General features: G+C 31.0%; 1 protein-coding gene across 2 annotated transcripts; it reads right to left on the minus strand.

The window, feature by feature from the left end:
* Window positions 1-5,348: 5,348 nt before the first annotated feature.
* Window positions 5,349-14,114, minus strand: LOC100809147 (nucleolar protein dao-5). Of its 2 annotated transcripts, XM_014774489.3 has the most exons (15): window positions 13,730-14,101; window positions 12,410-12,467; window positions 12,008-12,211; window positions 11,715-11,896; window positions 10,394-10,520; window positions 10,087-10,284; window positions 9,942-9,989; window positions 8,946-9,845; window positions 8,758-8,865; window positions 8,518-8,591; window positions 7,936-7,987; window positions 7,291-7,377; window positions 7,174-7,217; window positions 6,399-6,473; window positions 5,349-6,324 (listed from the first exon to the last, which is right to left on the minus strand). In XM_014774489.3, exons 3-15 carry the CDS (start codon window positions 12,161-12,163, stop codon window positions 5,787-5,789), a joined length of 2,589 nt encoding a protein of 862 aa, XP_014629975.1. In that variant the 5' UTR covers window positions 12,164-12,211; window positions 12,410-12,467; window positions 13,730-14,101; the 3' UTR covers window positions 5,349-5,786. The 2 variants fall into 2 exon arrangements, with proteins under 2 accessions (XP_014629975.1, XP_006578118.1); XM_006578055.4 differs by lacking the exon at window positions 12,410-12,467 and having other exon boundaries at window positions 13,730-14,114.
* Between the last annotated feature and the right edge of the window lie 1,991 nt (window positions 14,115-16,105).

Consider the following 16,105-nt stretch of genomic DNA (forward strand, 5'->3'; position numbering starts at 1 on the left):
CTCACAATGTCCATGGCCTTTGGCAAATATAGAGCAGTAGCAGCACCACATGGGAGTTTGACCAAAGTCAATGATAATAATAATTTAGACTTATCATAAACTTGACCAAACTTTTGTTTTAAATCATAGATTCTATATCATGAGAAAGAAAAGTTTCTTTAACCTTGTTCTAAGTCTAAAATTCACGATTCACAAACAATTTATATATTAGGAGTTGACAATAAAGTTTCAACATGAACATATTAGACATAGATCTACTGATAAACAAAATATTATACATGGATCATGGATATTTTTCTTTAAAGAGGGAGATTCTAAGCAATGGGTGGAAATAATACTCAAGTCAGTATCATTATAATACAACCATAATTGTTAAAAGAAATCAACCTTTACATGTATTATTTCCAAAATCTCCCTAAACTGTTAACCATGATGGAGATTATGAAGACAAAACTTTTCATCCAAAATGCAATGAAGTTTGGAGAATCATTGTTTAGGACAACGTCTCGGGCTTATTTTATTCACAATAAAACAAAACACTTGGAACATGAACATACCTTAAAGAATTTGAGATTTTGGGATACGGCAAAATAAATATTTAAACAAAAAGTGGAGGTACTTGTTCATAATACTACATGTATATAGGAAGAATAAGTGGATAATTGAGATGCAGAAATTTGAGACAACCGTTAACAAATGATTATTCAGATTAGAGATTATGGCTCACAAATACAAGTACAAATCAGAGGTATGCAATTCTCTTGATCAGCTTGATCAACTAAAGTAAATAAGGCACACAAATACAAAACAGTGAACACGCTTACCAACCCACATGTTGGCTTAAGCTCCAATACAATAAGAAATAACAGAGGACATAGCTAAAGGTGTCAAACAGAGACAAGTAACACAACTCACTTGGGCTTTCATATTCAAACAAAAGTAGAAATGAAATACGAATGTCAAAGAAGCATACAATACAATGATAAACAATTAAACGCGTGTGAAAGCAAGCCAAAGTGATTTAAATTAAACACAGTCTATCGATTATATCTCTTTTTATTTGATGCATATTCACAAACATATGGTGCTCACAACCTATCTCAACTCCAAACCCATCCAATTCCACACCCACCAACATATCAAAATCATTGAAACAAAATAAATGAAATAGAAAACAAAACATAAATCAATAAAATCAAGCGAACCTTATAGCTACAAAAATGAAATCAAAATCAAAGAAACATAAACTTAAGAAAAGAAAAAAACACAGATGAGAAAGAGAGAGAGAGAAACCTATCAGTGAGAGGAAGAAAAGATTGTGATGAACAGAAAGAAAAACTTACTTATCAATGAAGGTGGTAGCTCATGACACCAAGGTGTGCTGAGAGGGAGAGAGGGAGAGAGAGCTATGAAGAGTGAGCGTCCTAAGCATACAATATTTTATACAAAGTGAAGAATTTTAATTCCTTTATGTTTTGCTGAGATTTTGAAATTCTGTCAAGTTAATGTATTAAAATGTTTTAAAAAAATAATAATATTTCAATTACTTTTAAAATATTCTATCCAAACAAATTACAAGAAGATATTTTAATATCCCAGTTAAAATATTTTAATTAATTTAATTTTCTCATCCAAACATAGCATTATGGCATGGGCAAATGACTTTACTTATGCTACTAATAGAATAGCAAAGGTTTTCCAATTAGGAGTTAATTTCGTAAGCACTAATGTGCAAAATTAGTAGCAAGCATTAGGTGTAGGAAATTTACGCGGATGCATAAAATCTATCCCTATTCTTAGGCTCAAGAATCGTATATGGTTATTAAATTACAATAGTCTAAATCTTAATTTTCCAATTACAAGATTTAGATCATGGATCAATTTCTTAATGAGTGACAATAATTAAAACTAAAAAGGCATTAAACACAATTTCAATAACTTAATCCGTGTAAAAAGAAATAGGATTCAAAAGGAAAGTCCATAACAAAAAATTCAAACCATCTTTTAGCTAATTGTAGAAAAGGTATGTAGGATGAAAGAAAAATATGACTAAGTATTTTACCAACGTTTATATAACCTTCTTCAACGAAAAGAAAATAAATTATGTCTGATAATAGAAAGAAAATAGGAGGAAAATAAAAGTCTTGTTACCAATAGAAAAACAAAGAATGAGGTGTAATCTATAACTTCTACTACTCATAATCTGCTAAAGACAAAATTCACTATTTATAAGAAATATTAATATTTTACTCAATTTATTTCTGATTTTGCCATATTATTTGTAATGGACTATTCTTTTGTGGACCAATTTTGTACCTTGACCCATTAAATCCCTCCTCCATTTCTAATAGGATTTCACAATCAATACTTTTTTTTTTCTTATTTATTTAGCCTAAAATCATCGACATTGAACAAATAACACAGAAAATTCTTATTCTTATTTTTCAAATGGAGTTAATTTTTTGAACAATAGAAAATTTCAACTATCACGAAGTATTAAATAGACTATCTTTATATTTATATTACAAAAGTAATGTATATTGGCATAGTTTTTTCTCGCTTAAAATATGAGTAGTTAGGTAGCTTAACTTACATATTAGTGCAATATACTATTGAGCTTCGTTTATTGCAATATCAATGGATAGTACAATTTTTCAGTTCTTTTAAATTGGAAAGGATCCGCATCCCTGTCTCGTAAATTATCTAATGAAGATTAAAAAATTTTAAAACAAGTTTTAACTAAAGTTTAATCTTATCAGTATATATCTAATATAATTAATTTTTATATTTTAAATTATTCAAAATATTTGTATATACTTTAAATATTATAAAAATAATAAAATATGTTCTTATTTACAATAACGGTAAAAAAGTCATTTTTTCCATTTTACAATTAAAGATTACAAAAACACTTAAGTTTAAATGTATAAAATTTAACATATTAAATTTAATAACTTTAGCATAAAATTATTATTATTATTATTATTATTCATATCTTATGAACTATAAAATCACATTCAAAGTGTTGAAATTAAAAAATTTACTTGATTGTATCTTTTGATCCTTATGTTTGAAGTTTAGATTTATTGATTAAGATTTACTGATCTAACTAATTAAAAAAGCCTATTTACCTTATAAATCATTTGTAATTTTAGAAATATAATTATGGTAGTTATAAATTTTGTATTTTATATCAATCTTTTCATTAACCGAGGATATAACTCAATTGGTTGAGTAATATGTGAATTATTGTAAACTCGTGATATATGTTTTCAATTCCTAAAATTCTAATATATTTCTATCATCACTAAACAAGTAGAAGCTAATTGCTTACCTTGATTTTTTTGCAAATGAATGTTCTATTATCCATGATATTTTCTTTTATTTGAAAACATATAATTTTTTTAAACATTAATATTTAAAAGAATCTTCTTTTGTTTTATAAGACTAAGCTTTTGTTTAGAATTATTTTGTAGAAGATTATTATGGGATTTTATATTAGATAAAACTGAAAATAAATTAGTGTGAAGAAAAAATTTAAGAAATACGAATACTTGTATTTTGGTAAGATTTATGTTGGTCTCATTTTACTTTGTAAGACTTTGTGAATTTTTTACTTATATAATTTTTTAGAATTTTTAAAGTTTTTATATATATAATGTTAAACATATCATAATTATTAATTACTCTAGCATGGCTTTATTTTATTCTGGAAATATGTGTACAATATATATATATATATCAACTAATTAATTTTTTTAATATTTTTGTTTAAACAAACTAAATTATATAGCAAGTGTTGTCAACATTTTCAATTATTATACGGCTTACTATTTTTTTCCCTAATCTTTTTTATCCTTATACTTTTTAATTGTATTTTTAGTCCTTTAACTTTTTTTCTCTCCTTATTCCTAATGACAAAAAAAAATTAAGGAACTAAAAGTAAGTATAAAAAAAGAGTTAAGAAACTAAAAACAAATAAACAAAAATTTAGAAAGTAAAAATAAAAGGTTTAAAAAAATTAAGCGTTAAAAAGATAATAGACCCATTATTATATATATGGAGAGAGATAGTTTGATGTCTATACATTCCGAGTGAAATAATTTTAGTTATTAAATCATAAATTATTGTTTAAATTATTCTAGAATAATTATTTTAAAAGTTAATTAATTTATCATATATGATAAATTATAATTGAATAATATAAATTTTTTTTACATTATCAATGTACAATCCTTTTTCATACTAAAAAAAAGATATCCACTCATTTAAGAAATTTTTGACATTATTAAAAATATGAAAAACTTTATTTTTTTCCATATTTGGTGCTTCAATAATAGTGATTTTTTCTTTCTTTTTAGACAATTTAATTTTTTAAATTTAAAAAAAAATATATATATATATATATATATATATATATATATATATATATGTTTTTTTATAGCATTAAATATAAATTAGTTTTAAGATGCAACAAAAAAGAAATAGTTTAAGATGGCGAATACTATTCTCGATATATAAGCCCGGTATATTGTAGTCGTTGAAATATTCGCAAATTTTTTTCCTTCTAAATCAAAACATATACTTTAAGGTAAAATAACATAGTAACTAACACAATAAAAATTCTTGTAAAGCTACACGACATGTAACTTCACTTTGCAGTAACGTTTGACCAATAAGAAAAGACTAATAAACAATAATCACCAATAAGATGGAGATAAAATAAAAGTAGAGAATTACATCATATTTTAAAAATCAACTATCATAGGCAGCTAAAGATTTGGGATTCTAACAACTAACAAATTATAAACAAGAAGGACATTCATATAAAAATAGTCGACACTAATACATTCACCCTAAGGCCCAAAAATATATTAACAAAAAAGGTTAAAATCACTAGTGAGCTCATGCCAGTAGTCAGTACTCACAGTAGTAGTGGACTGGCACGAAACCTGGTGAAGGTAAGGTGAAAATTGGAATCAATGTGAAATATCAATTATTGAAAACAATCATTTTCTCATAATGCTATATCGTAGAAACATCAAAAACTTTGGCCTCATACGTCTCAACGATATTATAATTCTTCAGTACAGTACAATTTTCCAGCCTAGTTTGGTAGAGACATTCATATTCAACGCAGGATGTCTGAGTTTAGGAATAAAAAAAACAAGACAATTGATTGTTATGTGAACCGATTATTGAAACAAAACCAATAGATTATTTATTATTTTTTGTTACTTGTGACAATCGATAATGAGTCAAAACAATCAATCATTTTCTATATAGCACTCAAACATGCAAAAATCGAAACCTAATAAAACCATATAAAGATTACTATCCACTTAGTGTTTCTCAACAGGCCAACTACAATAGCTTCCACCACATCAATTATGGTGAACGTATTGTCTCAACAAATCAACCACAGCTCAACACTGAGCAATGCAAAAACGTTAATTGGGTAAGTAGTAAGCATTCTTTAAATGAAGGTTGCTAGCCAAATGATTTCCATTGTTGCCTTTAAATAACATACATCTAGTCTTAGAATAACTAAAGATACTAACCCATACTACAACTAAACTGGCCTAACCAATAACTAAAGATAACAATGCTAGTACCAACGGGATAATTACCACAAAACGGTGAACAGCTACCTGATACACAGCTTAAAGTCATTTGATCACTCCGGCCACAGGAAGAAAAAATTAAATGCTCTGAAGAAGAGTAAACTGATAAGCAGAAGACAAGCACCCAGTTAAGGAATAAACAGGGGGAACAAATACCCACTTCTAGGTTTTCCGACGCTTTCTACTCTTCAGCTCACTTCCTTGTGCCTTTGATGAACTTGCAGTCTTGCCCTTGGAATCTTCTATCTCTCCTGCTGAAACATCTGAGTTCTCATTCTCAAAATGTTTTCTCTTCAATAAACCAGATTTCACTTTGCCAGTACCATTAACATCAGTCTTTCCACCACTTTTAACAGGTTTTCCTTTGGAAATGGCAGCCTTTGGTGTTTCTTGCTTGGATTTTCCACTTTTTAGGGTTTCGTGCTTAGACTTGGCAGAGGGTTTTGGTTTGCTGCTGTCATCATCCTTTGATTCACTTGTCTTGGAAGTATCCGTATTTTTTAATTTATTACTCATTTTTTTAGCAGCAACAATAGATTTACTGCTACCACTTTTAGGAGTGCCGTCCTTAGATTTTCTACTAACTTTATCCTCAGATTTGCTATTAGCCTTGGAACCTTTGGATTTGTTGCCATCTTTGGCCTTCTGGCTAGACTTCGTGGATGCACCCTTTGATCCATTGGATGCTGCTGCTCCACCGCTACAAATTGAAGTAAAAAATTTAGATATCAAACAAGACGTGGCACTGAAATAGGTTAATTGATATTCACCAACCTTTTGGAAGAAGCATCCATCTTTCCTTGCTTGGTTGATTCACCAGCACTTGCTTTCCCTTTCTTCTTCAGTGACCTGAATAGGATCAGAGAACCATGCAATGTACATAAGACCAAATAAAGAAACAGCTGGAAAGCACACCATGCAAGCCACAGCATCAAAGAGAATCACAAAATACAGCAACAAACAAGACATGTCCATTTGAATCTCAAAACAAAGGGAAAACATTAAGCAATCTACTAACACATTCTTAATTGATAAAAAATCAAACAAATGCAGCACATAGCCCAATTGCTTCACGAGGAATACAAATAGCCATATCCTACAATTTGAAACTTTTCCATCTTTATATATCAGTTAACAGATGAGTAGTATATCAGTGTCAAAGAAGTTACCTTCAAATTAAAGGATATTAAAAGTTTTTTTAAAAATATTTTTTTAGCACTCAACACAATGTATTAAATCCATCTGAAAATTCACAACCCTTACATGCTCTGGATATCCAACAGCTTCAATAATTGAAGGCCGCAGACATAATTGGAACATCAAATGTATGGCACAACAACAACTACCCTGGAATGAGCAGAGGAGGAGACATTTATGCAACAAATAAGTGACAAGCACAGACAAACAGCACCAACTAAGCCAAGAACACACGGTCACAATACACAAATTGTACAAAAGGGCAACATCACAATACACACACCAGATAAAGATAGGATAATACATCCAGATGTAACTAAAGTAAATGACATTAACAATATGCAGTACATACATATCAGTGGAAACATCAAGATCTGCACGATCACTTCGTTCTTCCTGTCCATAGAAATAGTTTCCATTAATTTAGACACAGAAAAATTGGTGTGAAAAGTACAAGGCAGAGACCGACCTCATCTGCATCTGAGTCAGCTTCAATGACCTTCCATTTTTCCTTCACGAGATTTAATGTTTCTTCATCACCATCATCATACAAGACCTAAATAAAGAACAAGAAGATAAGGATTCATTTGGATAAGCTTTGAAAAATGTGCTTTTATGATATAGCTTTTCTTCACATGCTACTCTGTCTAGCTTATGAGAAAAACACAAATGATTTTCGTTTTCATTATTTGTGTTTCACTTTCCAGAAAAACCTTTCCAATTACTAACTTCGTTCCTATATATAAAATTCTTTTCAGAAACATGCCTGTCCCTTTCCATAAGACCCTCTTGAATTGTTTCTTTGCATCAATTAGTTTTTTTTTTACCCAAATAACCTTAATTACATGACAATTTTTGTGGTCAATACTATAAACTGATAAGCTAAACTCATTTGCTCTGTTGTGAAAATTGCAAAAGATGGCTAGCACACTTTATTGGAAAAAATGAGTACCAATAACCTGAAGGGTAATTTTGGAAAAGTAACAAATGATCTAGACTTTCCAACAAATAGCTAAAGACACTTAAATGGGAGAACAACACAGAAGACCAAATACAAAGCTTTTAGTGATGGGAAGGAAGGGTACAGAGATGTCTCTATAAACTGTCAAATCACCTTGTGCTTCTTTTTGGCAGAATCAAAAGAATCAATAACACCTATGTAAAACCTGTAACAGATTATGTGTCAGTGAAAAATATATAGTAAATATTTCTATCACATCAAAATAAACAGGCAAACTGATCACAAATAGAATGTGCACGACGGTATACCCTAGTTTTCAAACATATATTCTTTCCACTTTCCACCTATTTCACACAAAATTTTACATAAGATACCAATTATAGTTTGAGTAGTACTTTGTGTAATAATGACAAGGGACAATTTAACATATAAACTGTTGAAATAAATTAAATCAACAAGACCGCGATAACTTAACAAAAAGGTTTACACAAAGATACATCCAGTAATTGTGCCTGTAATACAAATAATGCAAATATCATGAACACAAAGCAACATTTAGTCCAGATTAAGAGGTCTGAAAGCATGTGCTCCACATCTCAACACAACCAAATTTTAAAAAAACTAAGATTAAAATTGGAAAGTAAATGCAAAATAGCACAAGGCACTTCTGGGCCCCAAGTTGACCAAAATTTCAAGTGAGGACATGTAAAAATTGAAGATATGTTAAGTACTTACTCATGATCCTTAGGCCACCAAACTTTGACCCGTAGACCAACAAGGTTTTCACCATATTCCTTCACATCAGAGTCCTGATGCAGCAGCAAGATAATCAGCAATCAGTGTGAGAAGAGAAAATTCAGGATTAGCAAGACATAGCTACTGAAAGAATTTTCCTAAAGTAAAAGATCCCTAACAATTATGACTTGGAAGTTTGAATATAATAATTTAAAAATTCAGAGTGAACAGGATACATACATTTTCTTTTCCTGGAGTGCGTTTCCTTTTCACATTTGTCTTGGGAGTCTCCTCTGACTTTCCATCTTTAGTTGATTTTGTACCAGATGTCGGAGAAGAAACCATTTCCTAAATAATAAACAGTGATTCCTTTAATGCTAATAAGCAGTAGCAAAGAATCAAGTACCGTATAAAGCTCAAAAAGATACCTTATCCACATCCGATGATTTTGCAACATCTGCTTCAGAGTTAGCTTTCCCCCGACCTCCCTTTTTCTTGTACTCCATCTGCCTTGAAGAGGATCCACCACTACCCTTTTTGTTTTCATCAGATTTCTTGGCAGAGTGTTTTTTCGCATCTGCATCATTTGCAGCCCCACTTCCTTTTTTAACTGAATCTACCACACTAGTTTTTTTCACATCAGACTTCTGACCAAGTGCCTTTTTCACTGAGCGCCTGGTAGGCTTGGCTTCTGAATCACTAGCTGACACCTTTGAAACATCCTCTGCAGTCCCTTCTTTTACAGGGTCATCTTTCTTTTTTGATTGTCCAAGTTTCTTGGAATGATTTTCATCACAGAGGCTCTCACTTGGTGGAGAAGCAACAATTTCAGAATCATCATTGCATGCCTTTGGCGACATAATATTAGCATCAATCTCTTTGTCATTCTCTGAAGGTCCTGCAGCTTCAACAGAATGGTCCTCGTGAGGGGAACTGTGAACTATCTTGCAGTTGCTTTCACAGTCGAGCATTTTCTCAGTTTCCTTCTCATTAGTAGCAACTTGACCCTTGGAAGGTTTTGCCGATTTAGTTGAAGAGCTTGATTTCTTTCGTTGTTTCTTGGTAGCTTTTTCTGTTTTTTGTTTACTATTGTCAACTTTTTCAATGTCCAAATCATTATGCACCCCATGACCAAAAGTATTCAAACCATCAGAGTGATTAGAACAATCAGCATCCTCTTTTTTTTTAATGGACTCGGAATCAGCTAAAGCATTATCTTCTCCAACACATGCAACACCATTGCTCATGACTGACTTTGGAGATTTATTCACATCATCGGGATTTTCTTGCTGAGAGGATGTAACTTCCCTTGAATCTTTTTTAACCACCTGATCAAACCACAATCAACATATTCCAGTATTCAATTATAAAAAATTAGAACCAAAAGACACATAAATAGCAGGAACATAAAAGTAGGGGCATACATGTGTTGACTCCTCCAGTGATTGTTTTGCTGACTCACTCTTATCTTCCTGAAAGAAGTCAAAATGACCAAAAGAAAATTTCATGAATTTTCTCATCATGTAATGTTTCAAACATGAATTGACAAAAGACCAACCGAAAATTTACCACATGCTCACTAGTAACACATGTATCATTTTTCTCCAAGTCATCAGATGTATCTTGGCATATTGAAGCAAGTACTGCACTATAATCATCCACAGATATACCCAATGATTTCACTGATTGAACCAAGTAGGGTTTAAGCTTGGTTGCACAGCTTTCAAGGACCCTCTCCCCCAATTTCTGGGCTATTGGAAAAACTTCCTAGATCACAATAATTATCAACATCAAAACAATGATAAAATTTGGACAACATAAACAAGGTTCAAGTTTAAAATCACAATCTACTACATTTTAATTGTCAAACTACAACCTTGTTGTCTTTCTTAATGCTGGCAAGGAGTGGAGACAGCAGGTCTAAGGATATATCTTCGCTTTCCTCTAGAACAAGGGTCATAATTGTTTCCATGGACGAAAAAACATTTTCTGGATGATGTTCCCTGAAATTTTCAAATAGACCCCCACACGTTAAATGTTTCCAGCTGTCTTAAAAAATGCATTTGTATATATGTAACACTTATGTTGCACAGGTACAAGTACAAATAATGGTTTCAATACAATACATAAATACAAAAATTTTTCTAAAAATCAGGATACAGATATGGCAATATATATTTAGTAAAATATACTACCTCAGTTCCGTTTTAACTGTCATTTAAGGTTGTTAAGTGAAAACCAAGAAATAGAATAAAATTTCTTGATTCAAATAAAATAATTGTGGGGTTTCCTATTTTGTTCTCTTTTCTTTTCACTCCACAATAAATGCATGTGTAAAGATTAGGAGAGAAGTAAGGGCATAATTGATAGAAGAGTAATTAATGTGATCTTGAACTTTGCAACTGACAGATAAATAGAAACAAAAATTCTAAAATATGTGACAATTAAAAAGGAGTGGAGGGAGTATTTATATTTATATATTGCTTATGTTTTATTAATTTAATATTTCTTGATATCTTCAATTTTCTTAATATAGTTGATATTTAGGTTAATTTACTAATTGCTATCATCATAATAATTTTGTTGGTCTTTAATCTCTTACAGAAGCTATTGAAGAAGCATAATTGTAGTCGAATTCAAATAAAAATGCTTGATTCAAGTCATGAAATCGATTCCTTCATTATCCAAAGAAAAAATGTACACAAGAGGGTTAAAGATAAAGGAACTTAAGCTCTAATACGGGGGAACCATACTATACATGTATCAGTATCCTCTACAGGGATACATAGTCAAATTTAAAATGTTCGTGCATCAGAGTGTAAAAATATATGGAAAGAAGTGATCAGTAATCACACAAGTTATTACGCGTTTACAAGGTATTAAAAACTTCGTACCCCATTGCCCAGAGGCTCTTCGCTATGCGAAGGTATGGGGGAGGGATGTTGTACGCAGCCTTACCCTTGCATATGCAAAGAGGCTGTTTCCGGATTCGAACCCATGACCAACAAGTCACCAAGGCACAACTTTACCGCTAGGTATTAAGCAGGAAAAAATAAACACATATTAAGATAGTTCACACGGACTATGTAGTAAAAGATCAGAATAATCAAATCATGTTTGAAGTAGAATTATAGATAACAAAGTATTTAAAGCCACAATGATGCTGAACTTGTCCAAAACAGGTACTATAGTTTTACCTTATGGCTTTCAAGAAATGCTGAAACATCTCCAAAATCAGCACATCACATTCAAGGTCCAGCATTACCACACATGATCTCACTTTCGCAACAGTTTCAAGAATTGAGATCCTCTTTGGATATGTTTGGCTTAACTTATCATGTAGATTTTCAAATGATGATACTATTAATTGAAATACCTCCTGCATGAAAATGTATTGGTAAAATTCAGTTGATTTACTGATGTCTTTCGTACAGACCATGATAAACAGTCAAGTCCATTCATATATTGTAGTAGAAAAAATTGTGCACACCTTCATTTGATCATCATCATAAGGAGCTTCAGGTGCAGTGATTCTAGTTATTTCACTGATGCAAGATGCAACTGCAATTTTGACATCATCATCTGAGTGCCTTAAAAGTTTTTCTGCAATCAATGCTTTCAATGATGGAGAGAGTGCATTTTGCATAGAGTCAGTCGGGGACTGTTCAACCCTTGACAGGCAACTCTCTACTTGCTGAAGTGCAAAGGGAAAAATAAGATGTAAAAATTAAAATCACAAAATTGTGTTTAATGCTTTGACCAACCATTTAGTTAGGACTGTTTAGACTTGCGTATCTTTTATCAGAAATGAAATTTTCAGCTTCACCTCACTTCAAAGTTCAAACATTAGCAGTACTTTAAATTTTTTATATAATAAAACTATAAAATCAACCTTTCTTAGAATTGCCTGAATTCAGAGACATTATTTAAAACAGAACATTCTCCATCACCTGCAAAGCTAAAGAACGCTTAGATGATAGCCCATCAGGAAGTTAAACAATGCTGGTCTTGTGAGAAATGATAATGTTAAGATGGATGTATGACCATGCAAGAAAAGAAAAGATACAAAACTATTGTGTATAATAAGTGATTGGTGCAGCAGCAATTGAAGAAAGGACGACAAAAAGCAGATTAAGGTGAATAGGAGATGTACAAAGAATGTCCTGAGAGGCACTAGAGAAAAGAGGAGAGGGAGACCAAGAAGGACATTGTAGGAATTGGTAAAGATGGATCTCATTGAAAATAATATCTCAGAAACTTTGTTCTTTTTTAACCAAGAAGAATGGTGTCATGTGATCCATGTAGCCAACCCTACCTAGTGGGATAAGGCTTTCAACCCATCCTCTTAATCTTCAGACATTATTTATAGCCCAACCTGACACCCCCTAGCTCCACATAAAATCCCCAAACTCATCATAGATAACTTTCACACCCATCATCACAAACCTCCCAAATTACCTCACCAAACCAAAAAAGGCCAAGATATTTAACAGCAAATTAACAAAAGATGGAGGGTGAGTCTTGCTGGACTTGGTGTAAAGCCAGCAGATTATGGTGGTGCTCTGAAAATGTGGGGGGAGTTCAACCTTTACACGGTGAAGCCAGGGAAACACCTCTGCTATAACCACTGCAATACCACTAGAACCAAGCCCAACATCCCCGGAACTAGCTTAGCACTTGGCACCACCCCAAACCCCTTGCTTACTACACTCACCATCAAACCAATAATCAACAATCAATAATTCTAATAATTGATAAAAACCGAACAAAGCCTATTTCAGGACCTAATTCAATTTTCTTCACTTCCATCATTTATTTCACACAAACCTAGCCAAACAACTAAGAAGATTGATGTTAATTATAATTAATTCCAACAAATTAATAATATTAGCAATCACGTACCAATTAGAACCCCGTAACATAGGATGTCTATTATAACTTAACACCTACGGTATAACACTTATCCCTTGACGGGCAAACCAATTGAGGTAATAGAATAACAATTTGAAATCAAACATTCCATGAAGTAATCGTCACTTTTCTACCACTGATTTATATAAAAGATTAAACAGCAACGAGATGCAACATGCCTCAACACGTAAAAATGAAAAGAAAAAAAATAACACCCCCAAAACAAATCTAAAAAATCACGAGCAAGTGGTTAAAATAATAAGATTTGAAGAGAAGAAAGAAGGGGAAAAGGCGTTATTACTTCTAGGAGTGCGAGGAGCTCCTCCACTGACGAAGGAGGATCTACAAGCTTGTTACCGGCTTCGAGAAGTTGTTCTTCCAATTCTTTATCTGCTCCCGCCATTGGATTTGGTGGTGCCGTCTCTGAGTCTCTCTTCTTTCTGATCTAACACGGAATCGCGCCACACACTCTCTTCTGTTTCACTCCATCGATGCCCTGAAAACCTCCAATCGAATCGATTTGAGATGGAAAGAGAAAGATTAGGGTTCTTTACTTAAAGAAAATTTCCCCCTTTTTCCCCTTTTACGAGAAACAAGAAGACAGAGAGGCCTGGTGACACCACAAAAAAAATCTAAACAAGAGAAAGAAAGGTCTGTTTTAGGGAAATTTTAAAACCTGTATCAATATAAGGGAACGGTTATATATATAGAGAGAGAGTGTATTTAATTGTGTATACGTGTGTAATTAAAAATACTTGCAGAAAAATAAAATATATAATCTGTATAATATTTTTTACTTTATTTCATCAATTAAATAAAATATTTTATGGTAAAAATGTTATATTATTGTTTAATTATTGTATATAATAAATTCATTGTTTTCTATAATAAATACTTTAAAAGCAATGTTTAATATAATTATTTATTATTTGATAATTGATAATTAAAATTTTACATTAATCTTAAAAATTAATAAAACATAGTTATTAAAAAACAAATAATAAAATGTGGACTATATTTTGTTTCTATGTTAAAATTTAATTTGGATGTTTTAAATGAGAATCTAGCACTCGCTCTGTTCGGATTTCGCGGGCTTGTGAATTTGAGTTGATATAGAATGGAATCCGTCTCACATTGCCAATTTTTTTTAGTTTACTTTAATAAAAAATTTAGGATAAAAGCAAAAAGGTCTCTAAAATGAAAAAAATAAAAAATAAAAATAAAAACTAAAAGATCTCTAAATTAAATATTTTAATTATAGTAATAACGATATATTTTATGAGAGGAAGACATTTAAGTGAGTATGAAAGAACTGAATCTTAATCATATGATTATACATAAATGCTCACAATTTAATTTATGTAATTACTTAAAAAATCATTAACTTTTTAATTCGATTTAGTATATTGACCATTCAAGATAAGATCTAGTAGTCAATATTTATTCATTTTACTAGTTCTCTTACTAGATATAGATATATTTATTAAGGATAAATACATATTTATTTTCATAAAAGACACTTTTTTAACACATTTTTTTTGGACAAATAATGGATTTGTTTGTTTAAGCTTTTTTTTAAATAATTTTTAAAAATAAATAAAAAGATTTATCATTTTCTGATATATTTCTCTGAACTGCTTCTATTAAATATAAGTAGTTATTTTAAAACAAATCTTATAATTTTTTTAAAAAAACCACTTATATAAAACGTGTTTTTTTTTTTAAAAAAAATAGTTAAACAATCTGTCTTAGACTCGTATTAGTTGTATTTTGATCATAAAAAAATATTAGTTATAATTTATCCAAAAAAAATCAGAAAGTTTGTGGGTCTTATTTCTTATATGATTTTTTTTAATGATTTTATAGTTTTCTATAAACTATAATTAATAAAAGAGAATTTATCTACAAAGGTTTATTAGAGAATGTAATTCTAACATTTTTCTCCTTTAAAATACTATCACATTTTTTTTATCTTGATGCAAATGTTTTTTAAAATAAAAGTAGAGAGAAATTATTAAATGAAGAAAGTTAAGCAAAAAGTACCAAAATTTAATTTGATATATCATGCCCTCAAATGACCTAGGTGTCATGGATAAAATTGTATTTTTCTTCATTTTTTTAAGGATGTATTTTTTTTCCTATTATAAAGTGTGGGTTTTTTTAAACAGATACCCAATTATAACATTTTAATTTAGGCACATGCACGGATACCACCCAATGATTGTATCACACATAGACGAGCTACACTAAGAAGGAAATCAGATGTTTGTTGAGGTCCAGGCTTGCTATTGTGAAAAACCATGCGACAGATGCTGTGGCATTAGTAGGCAACAAGGTGTTGTTAAATTGGTTAGAGGGGTTGTCTCACGCGTATGTTGCTAGTAGGTCCTATCTCTTGGTTGCTATGACCTATTTGCTCAACAATACCATTTCTGTCAACAAGAGTTCTAACCCATCTACACATCAAATACCAAAAGTACCTCATTGATCTAGATCACTGCAATGAGTACGTTTGGGGAGTAACTGCACTAACTTATCTCTATGACCAACTGTCATGTGTGAGTTTGTATTCGAGCATGCAGATGGTAGGTTATATGAGGCTACTCATAGTAAGTATTTTTTTTGTGTGTACTTAATTGTTTCTTTGTTGATATTAAATGACGCTATAAATAGTTTT

This window comes from Glycine max, chromosome 4 (genome assembly GCF_000004515.6).
Source record: "Glycine max cultivar Williams 82 chromosome 4, Glycine_max_v4.0, whole genome shotgun sequence".
NCBI lineage: Eukaryota > Viridiplantae > Streptophyta > Magnoliopsida > Fabales > Fabaceae > Glycine > Glycine max.

Excerpts from the sequence above, each read along its gene's own strand:
- LOC100809147 (XM_006578055.4), bottom strand. The coding sequence starts at position 13,831 with ATGGCGGGAGCAGATAAAGAATTGGAAGAACAACTTCTCGAAGCCGGT. Across the intron at positions 8,592-8,757 it reads GCACTCCAGGAAAAGAAAAT|GACTCTGATGTGAAGGAATA; the intron begins GTATGTATCCTG and ends CTGCTGCATCAG. Across the intron at positions 7,378-7,935 it reads CTGCCAAAAAGAAGCACAAG|GTCTTGTATGATGATGGTGA; the intron begins GTGATTTGACAG and ends TTCTTTATTTAG.